Source organism: Cebus imitator, unplaced genomic scaffold, assembly GCF_001604975.1.
Source record: "Cebus imitator isolate Cc_AM_T3 unplaced genomic scaffold, Cebus_imitator-1.0 Scaffold628, whole genome shotgun sequence".
Classification (NCBI taxonomy): Eukaryota; Metazoa; Chordata; class Mammalia; order Primates; family Cebidae; genus Cebus; species Cebus imitator.
This window is the reverse complement of record NW_016107943.1, coordinates 1-20,667: the sequence shown is the minus strand read 5'-3', so window position 1 is coordinate 20,667 and position 20,667 is coordinate 1. Positions and strand designations below refer to the sequence as shown.

General features: G+C 39.4%; 1 protein-coding gene across 1 annotated transcript in view; it reads right to left on the bottom strand.

Annotated features, from left to right (window-relative positions):
* Positions 1-20,065, bottom strand: part of DHRS9 (dehydrogenase/reductase 9) — a 26,622-nt gene extending 6,557 nt beyond the window's left edge. The window contains exons 1-3 of the mRNA XM_017517347.1: positions 19,805-20,065; positions 7,568-7,939; positions 6,131-6,389 (exon numbers count right to left, since the gene is read on the bottom strand). Coding sequence (XP_017372836.1) covers positions 6,131-6,389; positions 7,568-7,880 — 572 coding nt within the window. The 5' untranslated portion in view covers positions 7,881-7,939; positions 19,805-20,065. The remainder of the gene's footprint in view (positions 1-6,130; positions 6,390-7,567; positions 7,940-19,804) is intronic.
* Between the last annotated feature and the right edge of the window lie 602 nt (positions 20,066-20,667).

Genomic DNA, 20,667 nt, shown 5'->3' with positions numbered 1-20,667 from the left:
GAGCCACCGCGCCTGGCCGAAAAAAACTCTTAATTGATTACTTTTAGGCATGGCAAAGCTGCATGGCAAACTCACAAATCCTTCTGTTGAAATCTTTTTTAAAGGTGAGTCAATCTCTAAGTACATATACTAAAATTGTATTATGCTATTGCTGCTTGTAGAGTGGAACCCAAGATCAATGAAAGAGACTAATGACTAAAGGTCAGTGAAAGAGACTTCATGACCTTGCTACTCAAAGTGTGATCCCTGAACTGTGGGCAGAGCCTGGAGCTTGTTAGAAATGCAGAGTCTCAGGCCCCTCTTCAGATCCACTTAATCAAAATCTGCATTTTAAAAAGATCCCCAGGTGATTTAAATGCACATTAATTTTTTGGAAGAATTATTCCAATATTATTGTGTTTATTTCCTAGGAGAATCAAACTTGGCAACCTGATCAAATGGGAAAATAGAGCTGTTCTGTCTTTGTCAATTTCAGTGGAATATTTTTTACCTTTTATTAGTAAACTACACCTAGGTCCATGGTATAGATCATAAACTCTAACATATGCCTTCAACAAATAATAGTCTAATAAATAAATGGGTGAATCGAAGGACAGACTTTATATACCTAACTTTGTCTTCTCTCTTGCCTATGGTAGCACCACTCAACTGAATATCTTCCATGTGCTTCTCTAGTCCTTTCCTCCACCCTCTGTCTGCACATACCTGGGAGGCTTACCTGCACTAACTACACTCTGGCTTCTGTCGAGTTCAGTCTATTGAAAGTGCCAGTGGGAGATCAGAAAAGAGGTGAGGAGGTCAGATTAGTTATCCTCCTGTGGTGTCCACACTGGTTATTTCATCTCGTGACTGAAGACAACAGCCTCTGTGTCTCCAGGTTCTGGAAACTGCCCTATCTCTTTGTCCCTTCAGTCCTCTGAAGAGAAATGCCCCTATTGTCATTAGTCCCTAGATGCTATCCTTTGGGATTTTGGTAGGTACCTCACAAATGTTTATAAATAGTCTTTTAAGCAAACTCTGTGCCTTTTACCCAGTTTTAATGTGCCACTATTTCCTGCCAGAATCTTGACTGAAAAAATACTTGTATTTGAGGGGATTTGAACTGGTGGTGGTAAGTTCTGGTTCCAGGTCAGATTATTTAAGCACACTTCCCAGTCTCTCCCATGGAAGGAAGCCATAAAGCTTGGACAGCATGCATGGAGAAGCTATTTAAGAACTGGTGGTTTTCTACTGAAGGTTTAAATGGGTTGGTACTGTTGTGTCTGCAACTGACAGTAAACCAACAGAGAAGCCTCTTCTGATCCAGCCTCTCTATATGACTCCCTAACTATTTGCCAAACTGATCAGTTGAATGTAAATTCACTGCCACTCTAAACATCATGTATTAAGGCAAAAAGTAAAAAGGAGTTATATTTGGGTTCAAATCTCGGTTCTACCACTTACCAGCTGGGTGACCTTGTGCAAGTTAATCTCTTTTAGTTTTAGTGGCATTATCTATCCATTGGGAATAACTTAAAGTATTGCAGGATGGCCAAATAGAAGCCTTCACTGATCATCCTCCCCACAGAAACACCAAATTTAAAAAGCCCACAAAAAAACTTCATAAAACCAAAACTCAGAGGAGTGATCACAGTACCTAACTTTAACTTCATATCACTGAGAGAGGCCCTGAAGAGGGCCAGAAAGATAGTCTTGAATTGTTGATGCTACTCCCCCTTCATAGACCAGCAGTGACCGTCTTTGTGTGGCATGGAGCCAGAATCTGCGTACTTGGGGTGGGAGGGAGAGCACAGGGATTGTGGGACTTTGCGTTGGAACTCAGTACTTCTCTGTCACAGTGGAAAGCAACACCAGGCAGAACTCAGTCAGCACCCACGGAGGGAGCATTCACATCAGCCCTAGCCAGAGGAGGAATTACCTGTTTCAGCAGATGGAACCTGAATGCCAGCAAGCCTCACCACTGTGGGCTCATGTGCTCTGGGGTTCTAAATAAACTTGGAATGCAGTCCAGGTCACAAGGACCGCAATTCCTGGGGAAGTCCTGGTGCTGTGCTGGCCTCAGAAACAGTGGACTTGGGGGGCAAGCAACTTAGTAAGATGCCAGCTTGGGCAGCCAAGGGAGTGCTTGTGCCACCCCTCCCCCAACCCCAGACAGCACAGCTCACAGCTCTGGGAGAGGCTTCTTCCCTGTGCTTCAGGAGAGGTGAGGGGAGAATAAAGAGGACTTTGTCTTGGGACTCGGAAACCACCTTAGCCACAGTGGGATAGGACACTAGGTAGAGTCCTGAGGCCCCTAATTCCAGGCCCTACCTCTAGACTAGTCCTGGGCCAGAAGGAAATCCACTGCCTTGAGGAAAAAAACTAGTCCTAGAAAAATTCATTACCTGCTGGCAAAAGAGCCCTTGGGCCCTGAAAAATTAGGGGCAATACCCAAGGTACTCACCATGGGCCTTCGGTGAGACTCAGAGACATGCTGGCTTCAGGTGCAACCTAGGACACTCCCAGCTGTGGTGACCATAGGGGGAGACTCCTTGTGCTTCAGAAAAGGAGATGGAAGAGAGGGAAGGACTTTGTATTGTGGTTTGGATGCTGGCTCAACCACAGTAGAATACAGCACCAGGCAGAGTCCTAAGGTTTCTGACTCCAGGCCCTGGCTTCCAGTTGGCATCTGTGGGCTCCCCACCCAGGGGTAGCGGAAACTTGTCACCCTGAAGGGAAGAACACAAGCCTCATTTCACCACCTGCTAATTGTAGTGCCTCAGGGCTTTGAGCAAACATAGACAGTAGCCAGGTGATGTTACAGAGGGCCTTGGATCTGACCCAGCACAGTCCCAATGATGGCGGTCAGGGCGCTTGTGTCACTCTTCCACCAGCTTTAGGCAGCTTAGGATATGGACAGAAGTTCTACTTGTTTGGGAGAAAGTAAGGGAAGAGAACAAGAGTCTCTGCCTGGTAAACAAGATAATTCTTCCAGATCTTATCCAAGACTACCAAGGTGGTACCTCTGTGAGCCTATAAGAGGCACAGTCTTACTGGACTTGGGGTGTCCCCTAGTGAAGATATATGTCTGCAGGCACCAAAAAGTTAAATCACAACACACAAGTCCCTTCAAATACCTGGAAAGCCTTCCCTAGAAGGATGGGTACAAACAAGCCCAGACTAACTCTTCAATGCACAGTCATAAAAAAAAAATAGCTACAAGCATCAAGACCACTCAGAAAAACATGACCTCACCAAATGAACTAAATAGACACAAGAGACCAATTCTGGAGGGACAGAGACATGAGGCCTTTCAGACAGAGAATTAAAAATAGCTGTTTTGAGGAAACTCAATGAAATTCAAGATAACACAAAGAAGGAATTCAGAATCCTATCAGATAAATTTGACAAATAGACTGAAATAATTAAAGAAAATCAGCAGAAATCCTGGAGTTGAAAAATGCAATTCATATACTAAAGAATGTGTCAGCCCCTTACCAGCAGAACTGATGAAGCAAAAGAAAAAAATCAGTAAGCTTGAAGACAGACTATTTGAAAATACAGTCAGAGGAGACGAAAGAAAGAAAGAGGCATAACTACAGAATCTAAAAAATAGCCTCAAAAGGGCAAATCTAAGACTTATTGGCTTTATAGAGGAGGTAGAGAGAGAGAGATGGAGTAGGAAGTTTATTCAACAGAGAACTTTCTAAACCTAGAGTAAGACACCAATATTCAAGTACGAGAAAGTTATAAAACACTAACCAGAATTAACCCAAAGAAGACTGCCTCAAGACATTTATTAATCAAGCTCCCAAAGGTCAGGATAAAGAAAGGATCTTAAAAGCAGCAAGATTGGTTTTGGAGATTCCTCAAAAACAGATAACATACGATGGAGCTCCAACCCAAACTTGAAAGGAAGAAGTCAAATTATCCTTGTTTGCAGATGACATGACCTTATATTTGGAAAAACCTAAAGACTCCACACACATAAAAAACTATTAGAACAAATAAATTCAGTAAAGTTGCTGGATACAAAACCAACATACAAAAATCAGTAGCATTTCTATATGCCAACAGCAAACAACACCAGAAAAGAAATCAAGAAAGTAATTCCATTTATGATAGCTAAAAATAAAATAAAATGCCTAGGAATTAACCAAAGAAATGAGAGATCTCTGCAATAAAAACAATAAAACATTGATAAAAGAAATTGAAGAGGACACAAAAATATGGAAAGATATTCCATGTTCATGGATTGGAAGAATCAGTATTATTAAAATGTTCATAGTATCTAAAGCAATCTACAGATTCAATGCAATTCCTATCAAAACACCAATGACATTCTTTACATAAATAGAAAAAACAATCCCAAAATTTATATAGAAACACAAAAGACCTAGAGTACTCAAAGCCACCCTGTACAAAAACAACAAAACTGGTAGAATTGCATTACATGACTTCAAATTTTCTATAAAGCTATAGTAAACAAAACAGCATGACACTGGCATAAAAATGAAGACATAGACCAATGGAACAGAACAGAGAACCCAGAAACAAATCCATACATTTATAGTGAATTCATTTTTGACAAAGGTGTTGAGAACATACATTGGGGAAAGAACAGTCTTTTCAATAAATGGTGCTGGGAAGACTGAGTGTCCACATGCAGAAGAATGAAACCAGACTCTTATCTCTTACCATATACAAAAATCATGTAAAATGGTTTAAAGATTTCAATCTAAGACCTCAAACTATGAAATTACTACAAGAAAACATCAGAGAAACTCTCCAGGACAATTGGCTGGGTCAAGATTTCTTAAGTAATAGGCCACAAACACAGGCAACTAAAACAAAAATGGACAAATGGGATCACATCAATTTAAAAAGCTTCTGCACAGCAAAGGAAACAATAAAGTGAAAAGACAACACACAGAATGGGAGAAAATATTTGAAAGCTACCCACATGACAAGGGGTTAAAAATTAGAGTATATAAGGAACTCAGACAACTCTAAGGGGAAAGATCAATAATCCAATTTTAAAATGGGCAGAAGATCTAAGTAGATACTTCTGAAGATATACAAGTGGAACAAAGGTATATGGAAGGTGCTCAACATCATTGATCATCAGAAAAATGGAAATCAAAAGTACAATGAGATATTATCTCACCCCAGTTAAAATGGCACATATCCAAAAGATAGGCACTAACAAATGTTGGTGATAATGTGAGGAAAGGGAACCCTCCTGCACTGTTGGTAGGAACGTAAAGTAGTAAAACCACTATGGGAAACAGTTTGGAGTTTCCTCAAAAAACTAAAAATTGAGCTACCATGTGATCCAGCAATTCCACTGCTGGCTATATACTCCAAAGAAGGGAAATAAACATATCAAAGAGATATATCCACTATCATGTTTGTTGTACCACTGTTCACTATAGCTTAAATTTGGAAGCAACATAAATGTTCATCAACAGACAAATGGATAAAGAAAATGTGGTACATATATGCAATGGAGTACTATTCTGCCATAAAAAACAATGAGATCCTTTCATTTGCAACAAGATGGATGGAACTGGAGGTCATTATGTTAAGCAAAATAAGCCAGATACAGAAAAACGAAGTTCATGTGTTCTCACCTATGTAAGAGCTAAAAATGAAAACAAACTCATGGAGACAGAAAGTAGAGAGATGGTTACTGGAGGCTTGAGAGGGTAGTGGGGTGACAGGGAATAGTTAGTGTGTACAGAAATATAGAAATATAGCTGGATAGAATGAATAAGATCTAGTATTTGATAGCACTACAGCGTGACTACAGTCAATAACAATTTATCGTACATTTAAAAATAACTAAAAGAGTATAATTGGATTGTTTGTAACACAAAGAAAGGATACATGCTTGGGATGATGGATACTCCATTTACCTTGATGTGATTACTATGCATTGTATGCTTGTATCAAAACATCTCCGATAACCATACACACACACACAAACACACACACACACACACACACACACACACACAATGTACTCATAAAAATTAGATAAATATGGTAGACTTTTTAAAAGGTACTAAATAAGATGTCTTGTACATAATAAGTATTCAGTAAATGTTTGCAGGTATTAATTCCTAATATGTCAATTAATCTGATTTACCTTAAGCTGTCATTGAAACCTTCCACTGCATATTTGGATGGCGTATAGCCCCCTCCAACTATTGCAAGGCGACCTCCAACGCTGGAGACATTAATAACTCTCCCTTGAGCTTTCTTGACCAAGGGAAGCATATTTAGTGTCACACTGATGAGTCCAAACAGGTTCACTTCAACAGGTTCTCTGTAGTCTTCTAGTGTCAGCCAGTCAGTGGGAGCCAGCACACCAGGAACACCAGCATTATTGATCAGACCCCAGAGACCTAGAACAGAGAGGAAGGAAAAGAAGTGTGGTAAGATAGTACTTATTTGCCACCTTTGATGGAAATACGGCCCCTGCTTTGCACAACGGTGCCATTTCCTCCTTGAAGTCATTTTCCTACCCTGAAATACTTCGCAGTTTTGGGAAGTGATAGCAGAGAGGGTGGGAGGCTAAATCGAAATAGTTGAAGTTCTCACTGTTATTCTGTTTCTGGTTCTGAATGTCAAATACTGAAACTCTGTGAGTGAGTCTTTCTGCTTTTTAATCTCAGATATAGAGTAAATTGATCTATTTTTCCTGCCTTGCTAGATGGTAAGGCCAGAGAATGTTTATATAATGTTCTGCATGGACAAAGAGTGATATCAATCTACTTCACGCTTATTTTTGGTTAAGAATTCAGTCATTTGCTTAGGTTGTTTAAAATGGGAAACAGTATTGTTAAAGGTGTTGGAATTCAAGTGTTAAAAATTGAAGCCTTGTCAAATCATTGCTTTTGAACTTCAGAGTCTCAGCTATATGATCAAGATGTACTAGAAAAAATACCAGACATTTGTTTTTTCCTTTGTGGATCCCAACATCTTATTCATGAGAATATTTCAAACTTCATTCAAAGCCAATTAAAATTATTCTAGTTCAGAATGCGGTCATCGTAGCAGAATCTATTGCAGAATAAACATATAATGGCTCACTACTCTACCTTAATTACTTGAGACACCCATACTCAAATTATCAGGCCATTTTCAACCTTGCTTATTGAAAATATATGAGCTCTAGAATCATTCTGTAGTGAGAAGTGGGTCCCAGGTATCCAGATAGCAATTTGGGAATCGCCCCCATATTCTCCTGTAAATTTTAGCCTACATTCCTTTGCTGTATGTGGCATAGGGGTGTGGGCAGGGAATAGCACTTCCCAGGAGAAGACCATGAAAAGTCAATACTTTCATCTCAGCTCTAAATTCACCTGAGACTTAGGCCCGAGGGTCTTCTGGGCTGTGTTTCTCATGCACACAGACAGCCTGTACTTGGGACTACGCAGAAGCTATTCTAAGATTAAAGAAGTACACAGCTGTTATTTAGGAGACACTTTCTTGAAAGGCCATTTAAAGCCTGAGCACATTTTATTTAGCTTTCCTTACCTCCCTATCTCTGTTCCATCCTCCCCACTTCCATGTCTCTCACCTTTTTCCCCAACTTTGTCCTTCACCCACTGGGCAGTCCTCTTGACATTCTCTGGGTCGGTCACATCCAGAAGCACAGTATGAAGTCTCTCTGAGGTTTCTGCCTTTAAGGCTGTTGATCCTGATTCAGTCAGACAGGCAGCGATTACATGAAATCCCTTTTTATCAAAAGTTTTGGCTGCCAAGTTTCCAAAGCCCGAGTCACATCCAGTGATAAAAATGTACTTATCAGTGATGTCTGCAATCTTTAGGTTTCCTTTACAAGTCCACAGAAAAACACAGAGGATTAGGAGGCCTAATACCCAAAAGAGCATTTTTTCCCCTGTGTGTGATAGGTACACTCCTTTCTTGTATAATAAAAGAAGATGGTGTCCTGAGTGTTCAAAGTGAAAAAGAAAATTGAAATTAGAACCACCAAGGCATTATAACCCAGGACTGATAAATTTGACACATTTTAATGCATTTGTGTGAATAAATAGAAAGTTAAAGAAACAATAACTCTTATTTGATTGTTTGTTAGGAAGATGGCCATCTAAATGATAAATTGCTTGTCTAAAGTAATCCAAAAACTAACCAAGTGGTATTCGGAAGAATTAAACGGAAGAGAGGAAGGAGGAGGGCCATGGCAATTGACATGAGCCATTGAGTTGACATGACCAACTAGAGCTGTGTGGAGTGATGGCAGCAGGAAGACAGACTCTTACAGTAAAATCTTACGTCTTGCTAGTTCATAAATCTTACCTCTTGCTAGAATGGGCTTAAAATCTATTAGAATGAATAATTCAATTATAATTGTTCTGTCATATTCCCAATCATCTTCAAACTGTCAGGAGAAGAACAGCATTTTGGTGTTGCCACTAAAAAGATATCCCCAACTTGATTTCCATTTTCATATTTTAAATGGGTTAATGTCAATCTTCAACCCAATTCTGAGATCGTTACAACCCAATGCGGAGTAGCATTAAAGTGGGAGGTAATAAGTGAGTTCACCAAGAAAGGCTCAGATACATGGGAAGCAATTGAGAGAGAAATGCTGGCAGTGCACCATGTTCCAAACCAGACTCCTATATCCTCAAATTCTGTCTTCTCTGAACACCTGTCTCCTGTGGAAAAAAAATCCCATGGACAGAGGATAAAGGAAAGCAAATTTATGCTGTAAAACTGAAGATTTGACCACATATGCTGCAGAACTACTTGGAAAATTAATTTTGTCAGGGTTAGTGGTAGCATAGGGCCTAAAATCAAGCAGGTAGAGGGCTTTCTTTCCCTTTTCCTCAGAAGCCTGCATCTGCATTTCCCCTCAGCATATATTACCATGGGGTGCTGGTGCCAGGGAACAGCAAGCCATTCAGAGAGAGGAAGTGAACAAGAACCTGAGGGCTATGCCTGGGTGCCAAGGCTGTATGGTTGGCTGCCTCAGGTCTGAGTACTATGGGCCCAGCCCTCCACACTCATAGCCATGGGGCAGCCCAAGAGAATGAGATCATCAGCTCCCTCACCACAGAGGAGCAGGTCTGAATTGGCTCTCTTAGCCTGTGGAAGGGAGAAGGGCTTAAGAGAGCACCACATGTGGGAAAGACTTTATTTTCTTCCTCTATGATCCAAAAAGCTTCCTCCTGTGTCCATGCAATATCATTGCCCTTATTCTTGACCCACCCTTTGACTCAAGAGGGGCTTTGAGTGCCTCCCAGAGAACAATCAGTAGGCCCTGAGTTAAAGTTCATACCTTGCGGATGCTTTTGGAATCATAGCTATTCCTGGACACTGCGTTCAATAAGGAACTTCTAGGCCAAGTGAGTTTATAGACTTTGGACTTATTTTCTTATAGTTATTTTCTGATTTTTCCCTTGAATTATTTTTAAAAAATGCTTGTAAAAGTAATTTATGCTCAAGAAAAAACATAGGAAAAAAGAAGATAGTAATGATTGTAACACTTGACTCTATTTTTGTGCATTTTCCCCATTTTTTCTGTATATGTAAATTTTTCTTTCTATATCAAGAAATATACAGAATTTTAAACACCATGCACACAGACATGCGTGTGTACGCGCACACACATGCACACACACACACACACACACTCTTTATTTCTATTGCTATATGAGAAACAGACTATTTCAGATTTTAAAAAATTCAATGTAATGTCTTCTTCATGTCTCAAGAAATTTTTGGGTTCTGCTTTTATCTTTCTTTCCCCAGAAGATCTATAACTAAAGGGAAAAAAAAGGATAAAATTGTCATTTCGGCCAGGCACGGTGGCTTACGCCTGTAATCTCAGCACTTTGAGAGGCTGAGGCAGGTGGATTATGAAGTCAGGAGTTCTAGAACAGTCTGGCCAACATAGTGAAACCCCCTCTCTACTAAACATATAAAAAAGTAGCTGGGAGTGGTGGCATGCGCCTGTTATCCCAGCTACTTGGGAGGCTGAGGCAGGAGAATCACTTGAACCTGGGAGGCGGAGGTTGTGGTGAGCTGAGATCATGCTATTGCACTCCAGCCCCAGCACAGTGTGAGACTCTTGTCTCAAAAAAAAAAAAAAAAGAATTATCAGTTGATTAAAATTACCTCAGGGGAATATTAAAATATGTTGTTTGGAAAACCTACTTGATTCTTGTGGTGTACTACGACTATTTCTAAAATAGTCAAGTTTTTAGACTACTGTGGCTTAATAACTTGGTATAGTCTTTCCAACTCTTTTCTGTGTAGGAGTTATGAATTGTCACAAGTCAATGTCCACGTAGCAGAATATCCCCTTCTCAAATACATTACAGATGTGTAATTATGGTAGAGGAAGTGCAAAATTACATATTTAAACCTTTTAAGGAAATTTTATATTTATGAATTCAACTAGTATAGTGTTTTACTCAAATCTAGCTTCAGTAAATAATCACTGAATGGCTAAATGTTTAATATATTTTCTGATTAGATTCTGTAGCTTTCATTGCAATCTAAACTCCTAGGGGAATTATTTGAAGACGACAAATATTTGTGGGGTTTTATGTTTTCTAGGGCAGAGAGTTGAAAGTTTTTGTTGTCATTTTTTCCAGGGGCATGCATGAGGGAGTAACAGTAAAATAATGGCATACATTAGTAAGGCACTGTATGCTGCACTTTCACACATAAGTCTCATTTTGTCCTCTCAACAGTATTTTGAGTTAGAAAGGGCATATTCTTTGCCTCAGAAACTGGCTCAAAGCAACAAAGTGATTTGCCAAGGTCACTGGGACTGGAGTGCTATTCCACTCTATGAGACAGATGAGGGGCGCTGGCGATTGGAGCGCTCCACTCTGGGCTGGGCTGAGAAATGTCCAAGCTGACAAGCTGAGCTCATAAAGTCAACACTTCACAGCTTTCCCATGCTTGCTGAGATGCTGGGATAAAAGTACATTGACCAAAAGCAACATGTGACGTCTGAAGTTGTGGCTACAGGGTCATCTCCCCTCACAGCCTCCTCTGTCACAGTATAACAACTGACTCAAGGTCCCAGAGGGAAAGTAGATGAGGGAATAGGGGAAGGGAAGCCACAAGGAGGATATGTCCTGTTCCTGTGCATGAAACTGGGTTACCAGCCCCAAAGGGATTGAATTCAGTTAGATGGATGACTTGGGCATCTATGAAAGCATCTCAGGCAAAGGGTTGCCAACAGAGCTTTGAGAGGGTCTGTGGATAGAATTCAAGGATTTCTCCATTTGGATAGGAAAAAGATTCCATCTTTTTTTTTTCAAAACTGTAACTGAAGTTTAGTGCAATCTTCAATTATCAGAGAAACAACAAACTATGGTAGTATTTGTATTGTCTGTGATTTTGTTACTAATAGAAAAAGTAAATATTTTCATGTTACGCTACATTTGTTGGAGTTATCTCAAAGTATGATTAATGCTGATTACTACTTCAAAATTATGGTGGTTATTGTTCCTGCCACCATATATAATAAAATAAACATAAACATTTTAGATGTATTTCAATACAGTAGGTTTCTTTTGTAACACTACGTATTTCACTTCCAGTATTAAAAAATTATTCTCAGGCCGGCCGCGGTGGCTCAAGCCTGTAATCCCAGCACTTTGGGAGGCCGAGGCGGGTGGATCACGAGGTCAAGAGATCAAGACCATCCTGGTCAACATGGTGAAACCCCGTCTCTACTAAAAATACAAAAAATCAGCTGGGCGTGGTGGCACGTGCCTGTAATCCCAGCTACTCAGGAGGCTGAGGCAGGAGAATTGCCTGAACCCAGGAGGCAGAGGTTGCGGTGAGCCGAGATCGCGCCATTGCACTCCAGCCTGGGTAACAAGAGTGAAACTCCGTCTCAAAAAAAAAAAAAAAAATTATTCTCACTTCTGAGGTAGTTGTAGTAGTGACAGTCATGCCAATCCAAATTTCCTAGGACATACTCCAAAAAATTTGTACAATTCAACAAGAAGAACAAATAAAATCCATGCCACCACCAGAACTAGAAAACAGACAATCCAAAAATTTCAAATTATTCAATTGAGAAAATAAGCACAGTTGAGCCGTGAGCAACATGGGTCGTTTGGATCCCGTAATGGGATCAACTGCCTGGATCCACTTATGTGCTAATTTTCTTCAGACTCTGCCACCCTTGAAACAAGACGAACCTCTCTTCATTTTTCCTCCTCAGCCTACTCAACATGAAGATGATAAGGATCAAGACCATTATAATGATCCACTTCCACTTAAAAAATAGTAAGTATATTTTCTCCTCCTTATGCTTTTAATTATATTTTTTTCTCTAGCTTACTTTATTATAAAGGTACAGTTTATAATACATATACAAAATATGTGTTAATTGACTATGTTATTGGTAAGGCTTCTGGTCATCAGTAGGCTATGAGTGAAGTTTTGAGGGAGTCAAAAGTTATATGGGAATTTTCAACTGCATGGGGCCTCTAATCCCTGTGTTGTTAAAGGGTCAACTGTAAATCAGTTGTGGCTTCACATTGTTAGAAAGAGGAGTAGCAAATATGAAAAGAGAGAAGCTGGAACGAACCCTGTGGAGTGGGATTATAGTTGGAAGAATCAGTAAGAACTCATGGTTTTTAGTATGAATAAGTAAATATAGAAATAGGTAACTTTCAGGCTGGGTGCGGTGGCTCACGCCTATAATCCCAGCACTTTGGGAGGCCGAGGCTGGCGGATCACAAGATCAAGAGATCGAGACCATCCTGGCCAACATGGTGAAATCCTGTCTCTACTAAAAATACAAAAATTAGCTGGACGTGGTGGTACGTGCCTGTAGTCACAGCTACTCGGGAGGCTGAGGCAGGAGAATTGCTTGAACCCGGGAGGTGGAGGTTGCAGTGAGCCAAGATCATGCCACTGCACTCCAGTTTGGTACCTGGCAACAGAGTGAGACTCTGTCTCAAAAAAAAAAAAAAAAGAAAAGAAATAGGTAACTTTCTAGATCTACCTGATGAGCTAGAAACAATGACACTCCAATAGCAGTGAACATACCAAGGGCTCAGATACTGATTTCTAAGCATTGTGTTCATGTGCTTAGGAAAAACTAACTTCAGGGCTGAGCTGGGATGGGAATGTACAAAATAAGCCTGGAGCATCTTATGCTACAAGCAAGTAAGTGCTCAAAGAATGCTGGAGCTATATCACTAGTACATAGGTGTCAGCTGGAAAGGGCTCCCACTGGCCAAGAATGAGACAATTTGAGCATCAAAGCCAATAGTGAATAATAACCCATCGAATAAGACATGAATTCATGAATCCATTCTGAGGTAAATCAATCAATAAGGGTAAAGGGAAAAGATTTCCTCAGAATTAATGTGCCCATCTAATAAGTGTCTGAGGAATGGTGGAATTCATGGTTTCAGGCAGGAATGATCAATAGATGCTAAAACTAGTGGGTGACATTCAGATAAGAGACAGTAATTATAGAATCTCAAAGAATTTACCTGTCATGTACTTTCAAATTAAAGAGAGAATAATAGTAATTTATAGTGGAAAAATCTGACAGATACCATCTTAACCAAGTGATAAGGATTCACATCACTAGTTATGGAACAAACCAGTGTCACATACCATTGGATATGGCACACAGGGAAACACAACAGCTCTACTGTGCGGCACCCAAAGCTGATTATGCATGGGGAAACGTCTTCCAGTCCTACGAGCTATATGGCTGTACTCTTCAAAAACATCAAAGTCATGAAGGAAAAGAAAGACTGAGGACCATTTCAGATCAAAGGAGACCAGCAAGATACAACAACCACATGCAACATGTGATCCTGGGTCAATCTTTTTAAATTTTTTTCAGAAAGAACATGATTAGGCCAGTAAGTGAAATTTCAATCAGATCTTAAAATCTGATAAATATTATTGCATTAATATTAATTTCTCAATTTTGATAATTATACTATGATGATGTAGAACATGGCCTACTTTTTAGGAAATACGTATTGAAGTATTTAAAGAGTAAGGAGCATCATGCCTTCAACTTACTCTCAAACATTCAAGAAAATAATAATGATATGTATATAAATAAGTAAATAAGCATATTAAAACCACACATATACCTATGTATATAAAGACGGAATGAGAAGGCAGATGTGGTAAAATGTTAATATTTGAGGAATCTGAGTTGTCCTAGTCTTTAAATTTTTCCATAATTCTGAAATTATTTCAGAATAAAAAGTTAAAAATTTGGCAAAGGAAAATAAAGCTTTTTGTTTTCTGTGAAAGTTTTATTGGGATGCTTTGGATGTCATGCACAAGATAAGCAAGAACCCCAGAATTCTGGATATAGTAACTTGGATACCACACTATCTGTTATCTACACATTGGTAGGCTCAACCCCACAACTACCAGAGAAGAACAAAAGCTCAGACCAAAGTAGTTGGATTCCCTCTTTACTCCTCATCCATTTCTCTTCCCCCTCAATCTCCACCTTCTTTATGCAAACCCATTTTTCCCTGGTGACAAGAAAACAGGCACTTTTTTGCTGTTAAGAATGGACTCACATTAAAATACATTGTCCTCATGAGGTACAGCTCTGGGCTGAGGGTCATTCAGGCCTACAGTCTGAATCCTAGGAACTGCCAATGTTGACCTAGAGTTTTGCTAACACTGTCCTTACCCTAAGTATTTTTGTCCAAAAATGCTGGTTCTGCTTCAGTCTCTAAGGTTCACATTCCTCTAGACCACTTGACTAAGTCAACCACAAACACACACATATCTTTGACCTCTAGTAATATTTTAGCCAAGATGTTACCTCTGAGCAGCAACCTGGGTCAGAGCCGTGAGAACATGACCTATACACAAAGCTGATTGATGGCCAGTTGGTTCATTGACCACTGAGAAATAAATGAGTAACAGCAATTAATAGGGCTACCTCAACCACAGTATGCCAGCTGTGATTGCCTCTGCATGGCCCCTTGGTCCCAACAATTCAGAAACTCCAGGAACTGACCTTTAGTTGCTTAAGTTGTTTGCTTATCTGCTGTGTCTTTCAATTTATCTCACAACAAATTGTTTAATAGGGTGTAAATCTCTTGGCTGGAGGCAGTAGAGCAGTAGTTAGGATTCCAAACCTCAGAAGCAAGCAGGCAGAGATGCCATCCCAGTGTTACTATCATCAGAGGGCCCTTGGACAAATTAACTTTTTGTTAGCCTCAATTTTCCTACCTGTAAAATAGAAGTACAACATCTACATTGGAGAGTACTGAGTGAGGTAAAGTGACCTAATGTCTGCCTTATTATCTTCAGGGCAGAATGAATCGATTTCACTTTATGGGGCAGTCTACTCTGTGTATTGCTCATATTTAGGCATGGGTTCCTCCACCTCAATACTTTTGATATGTTGGGCCAGGTAATTATTTGTTGTGGGGTCAGTCCTGTGCATTGTAGCATGGGATTTAGTGGCATCCTGACCTTTACTCTCTAGTCAGCAGTAGCACCCCCCCTCCCAGTTGTGACAACCAAAAATGTCTCCAGATAATGCCAAATGTCTTCTGAGGGAAAAAATATCCCCCAGCTGAGAACCACTGTTCTAGCACTTTCTAGATGTTTCTGGGACTCCAGAACATCATAGCACTAGAACTACTTTTTTGGAAACTTAGTCATTGGTTCCTTTGTAGTGTCACGTTGATGAGTTTCTTTTTTTAATGGTCTTAATGGAAAAGTTGTGTTGCCTTATAAAAATGACTCATATCCTTCTGCTGTAAGCATTAATTTCTCTCTATATAAATATTTTAAAATGTCTTTTTGTCATCAAGAGGATAGGAGGCTGATATGGTTTGGCTCTGTGTCCTCACCCAAGTCTCACCATTCAGTCATCTCCCGTTTGGTCACTCCCTCAAGGTTTACCCATGCTGTTCTCCTGATAGTGAAGCAGTTCTTATGAGATCTGATGATTTAAAAGTGGTGGTTACCCCTGCGATCTTCCTCTCTTCTGCTACCATGAAGAAGGTACTTGCTTCTCCTTCACTTTCTGTTATAATTTGTAAGTTTCCTGAGGCCTCCCCAGTCATGTGAAACTGTGAGTTGGTTAAACCTCTTTCCTTTATAAATTACCCAGTCTCAGGCAGCTCTTTATAGCAGCGTGAAAACAGACTAATACAGAGGCAATAAGCTAAGCCAAACTTATGTATGATACCATTTGTGAGTTTAGAAATTACCAAATTAGCCCTCATAGTATTTGTGAGGTCTGAATTCCAGCTGTGCCTTTTGAGCTTGAGCCACTGCAAGCTCCTCTGGGGATACCCTTTGATGGGTGGCCAACTGACTCTAGAGAATTCAAATATCCTCCTAGTAAATCTATGGTCCTCAAGTTCCTGGTTGACCAAGACAGGGAGGAATGGTAATAACTACTATGGTTCATAGAGTACTTAACATTTTCTAGGCCCTCTTCTAGGATCTATAAATATTTATCTTATTTACAGCTTACCATAAAATTATCCTCATTATAGACAGGAGGAAACACATTCAGAAGGTCTGTTTAATTGGCCCCATCTACAAACGTAGTGGTGATTCTGGGACTGACACCCAGACCACTGAATTCTACCACTTCTGTCTGCATTCCCACTCAACTCTGGGCTATGCATACACTTCTCTACATCACCAGTTCCTTGCATGATACTTGCCTTTATGTTGATGCTTACTAAATGTTGTACAGCAAAGAAGGAAAAGACGAAGGAACGAAGGAAGTGTCTACTCTAGCTCCAGAGTTCTAGTGATAAATGGATTCATCTTTGAGATCTCTGAATTGCTGGGGCAAAATGATAATTGATAGCAATTATGCTATAATATTCACATTTCCAATTTCGATAACATTAAAAAATTTTGGGAAGTGTTTATGTAATATTTATCTCATGTAATTGTCAAGATATTTCTTGTGTAGAGTACAAGTCATAACTGTGGTCACTTGCCAGAGAGTGACCAGAACTACAACTTCATTCTCTGAACTTTTAAACTGTGTGAAAGAAAGAACTGCAAAGAGATGAACACATTATGAGTTGACAGCGGGCACAAGAACACTTTATCAAAAGTTTTTTTTACCATACCACAAAGATTCAAAAGAAACAAGAAAGGAGAACTAATTCTGTCTTTCATACACCATGCACAATGATTTATAGTAACTGCCTGTCAGCAGCCAAAGGAAAAGATTACAAGTGCTCTCCTTGATCACTTCTGCTTTTCTTAACTTTCTCTTCCTGGATTTCTTTTCATAGTAAAAAAGTTTAAATAGGATTTTTTTTTCACTTCTCTTATTTACCTTCCTCTGTTCCTTAAAAATAAGTGACACATTTAAAAAAAAAAAAAAGAACAGAAAATATCTCAATATTATTGTGAGGTATACTTTTTATAAGCAATGTGGAGTTCTTCTAGATAGTTCCTCCCAGACCAGTTGATTTTATTTCCACATAACTTCATGAAGTGTTTCCTTTTAGAAAGCAATACCAAAGCTAGTCAACCGCACTGACAGGAGTTTGTAGAATCTTTATTTACTTCCAGTGTGTTGCAATTGTGGCCCAAGCTGAATCAACAACTATGATGTTTACCAAAATACATCAAATAGAAAGCATTGAGCAATGGAAGTATTCTCTTTTTGGAGTTCTCTTGCAGGCTTTCTTAATACTAAAAGCCACTGAACATGTGTGCCACCTATACATTTAAATATTGTAAACCTAGTTAACTTACACAACATTCCGTTTCACTTTTTCCTTTTCATTGAGGTAAAAAAGAACTGTTTGTTTGTTTGTTTGTTTTGTTTAAAAAAACAAAACAAAACAAAACAAAACCCAAGCGGCCTTTTAGAGATTTCTGGTGCACTTTAAGAAAAATGGACACTGGAATCTATTGACACAAACTAAAGAATTATGTTTCTGTGAAAACTGTTCAAACGGGCCACCCAAAAATCTGAAAAAGAAATTTTTTTAATGGAGCCAAGGGACCCTATGTTAAATGTGCTTGCAATAAGCAACAAATGCTTTTTTGAGAGTCTGACTGCAATAATAATTATAATAATTATTATCCAGCTGATGATATAGTTGAGTTAGTATTTATCATCATGGGAGGGTAAGTCCCTTACTCAATGGATGAAGAAGCTCCTCCTGGGGTTAGTTACATTTCCCTTGATTCCTGCTTCCCTGAAGGTGGGAGGTAATCCTCGGCTGCCAAACTGTGCTTTGAGTAGTGGGACAATGAGGCATGGAGTTCATGTGTGCTTCCGCTACAGATTCACTCCGACAGCCTCATCAGGACACAGCTGCCCTCCCTCCCAGCAGAGGTGGACCAACTCCTTCACATAGGGAAGATCTGCTGGATTTGCATTTTGCATTTTTAGTTCTAAGGATAGAAGCACCTCTGTTTTTCTTTTGCCTTCCTTCAAAACTTTTAAATTATAATTCACCATCATGTCCGTAACTATTCATTAGTTATCCCGAGTCCCTCCTATGTTTACTATTTTGACAATGTTTCCTGACAGTATTAACAGGTTAAGAATTATTGTTAAAGCTATGATTACTTTATTTATGGTCATTGTATAAAAATTACTAGCTGAGAAAGATTATATGTTGTGTATAATTATCATTCATAGTCACAGGCTTTAAGGAAAGCTTAGAACATAGAACATATGTATAGATTCCAAAAGCGTGTTCGAAACTTCAATGTATTTCAGCCACAATGATCTTTAAGCAGAAGAAAAGGTCTGACTTTTTAAACACTGTCTGTTAAGATAGTGACATTCGGTATAAGAGTTTTAATACTGATTCCTATTTTCTACCCTTTAAATGTATGAGCTAATGATTTTTTTGTGTGTACTTAAACATTGAGATTTGTTCTAAAATCTGAGCACCTCTCTGAATATTAAAAATAGAATACAAAGGTGGTGTAACATTTAACTTTCATTTTATGCAGCATGTAGCCAAGGACATTTTTGGAGCAGTTAATATATGCCAAGGGTTACTAAGATCAATAGCACAGAAGCACAATCTGCCCTTGGTCTAATAGTGTAGCAGGACATTTCAGAGCCATTTGTACAACTCTAACTTGATTGTTGATTTGAAAATGTATTTATTGAAGTACACCTGTTAAACATCAAGCCATTGAGAGAGAGCCGTATCACTATTTAAAAAACCAAACCACTGGGTCATAAAATGGGGAGTAAATACCTGAAAGAGACTTATTGCTGCCACCCCAGGATCCAGGGATCAAATATGAACTGTTGGGAATTTCCCTGCTTTTTCATAACGTACAAGGCATTTTTCTCCCTCAGTTAGTGTATATGTGTATGTGTTCACGTAAACTGACATCTGATAACATTGATAAAGCAAACAGATTAACAGATCAGACCTGCAGTTGACAGTGAATCTGTTGCTTCAGTAAGAAACTCATCTAAGATTCCTGTGCTTTTTGGAAACTTTACCCCTCCAGTTTCCAATTAATCATAAGATTCATAGAGGGTGTCAAGTAGGCACCGAGAAAATAACAAAATATAAATTGAAATTGGATGCTAGGATGCTAAAGGACATTCAAAGAGAGTCCTGGAGGAGTTTAAGGCAAGATCCCAGGTCACACTATATCATTTCTATGCTGAGATGGACCCAGCTCCCTTCACTGTGTTCTAGTATGTTACATTAAAAGAAGTAGCAACAGTTGACCACAGCTTGAAAGACCATTGATTCATTCCGCAAAAGTGAGAAAAATCAAAGAAAGTTTAGACTGACTTGATAAATAAAAGAATAAATGACAAAAACTGTCATCTAGTTACCTTATTAAAGATGAAACGTGACACAGAAACTGTTGGTGGACTTGCTCAGCTGATGGCAGCCTTCCTGCTGTGCACGGGGAAGGAAGAGTTGTGCCACCCTGGCCAGGCTGGTCCTCTTGAGGTCGAGGTGCCTGGGTTTCCGTCAAGCTCTGAGTACTACATGTGTGCGGAGTCCTTAGGTTCTCTCCTTGCTCTGTGAGTCACTCCCATTGTGACACAACGTGATGACTAAATCTCTTCTGAATAGCTCATAAAAGCCAAGAAGTTGTAGCTCACATGTTTCAAAAGGAATCAGCAGTATAAATTTAGCCACTTTTAGAAGAGACTTAAAAATGATTAATAACATTCATTTTATGATGAGTATAATCTCTTGACCAAATTCAGCAGCAGAGATAACATAACGTAGAAAAATTTTGTAGACTGCATGGTGCATTGTTTTGATGCTTTTCAAATTATGATTATTATTCATAAACTCCATTTTTTCCCTTCCTGTTAGCATGCCTTTGCTTATATAACACTCCTTCCCTCCTAAGAGAATAAGTGGAAGAAATCATTCTCTGAGATTTTTGTTACCATTTTACTTAAGATTGGTGAGCAGGGAGATAAAAACAATCTAATAAAATGAGATTTAAGAATTACTTATGGGTCTTAACTTATGTTTTAAGGTATGACAGGGAGAGCTTACTAAAGTAGTCTCTGCAACTGAGACCACTGAGAATAGGAAAGGATGCCTCCTCCCCCCCCCCCCCCCCCCCCCCCCCCCCTTTCTCTGTTTCAGAGTTGATCACAGTTGACCTGGCGTATCCTGGGACCACAGTGGAAGGTATCGAGGCTGCAGGTGAGGAGGGGAAGAGATGGTGCTA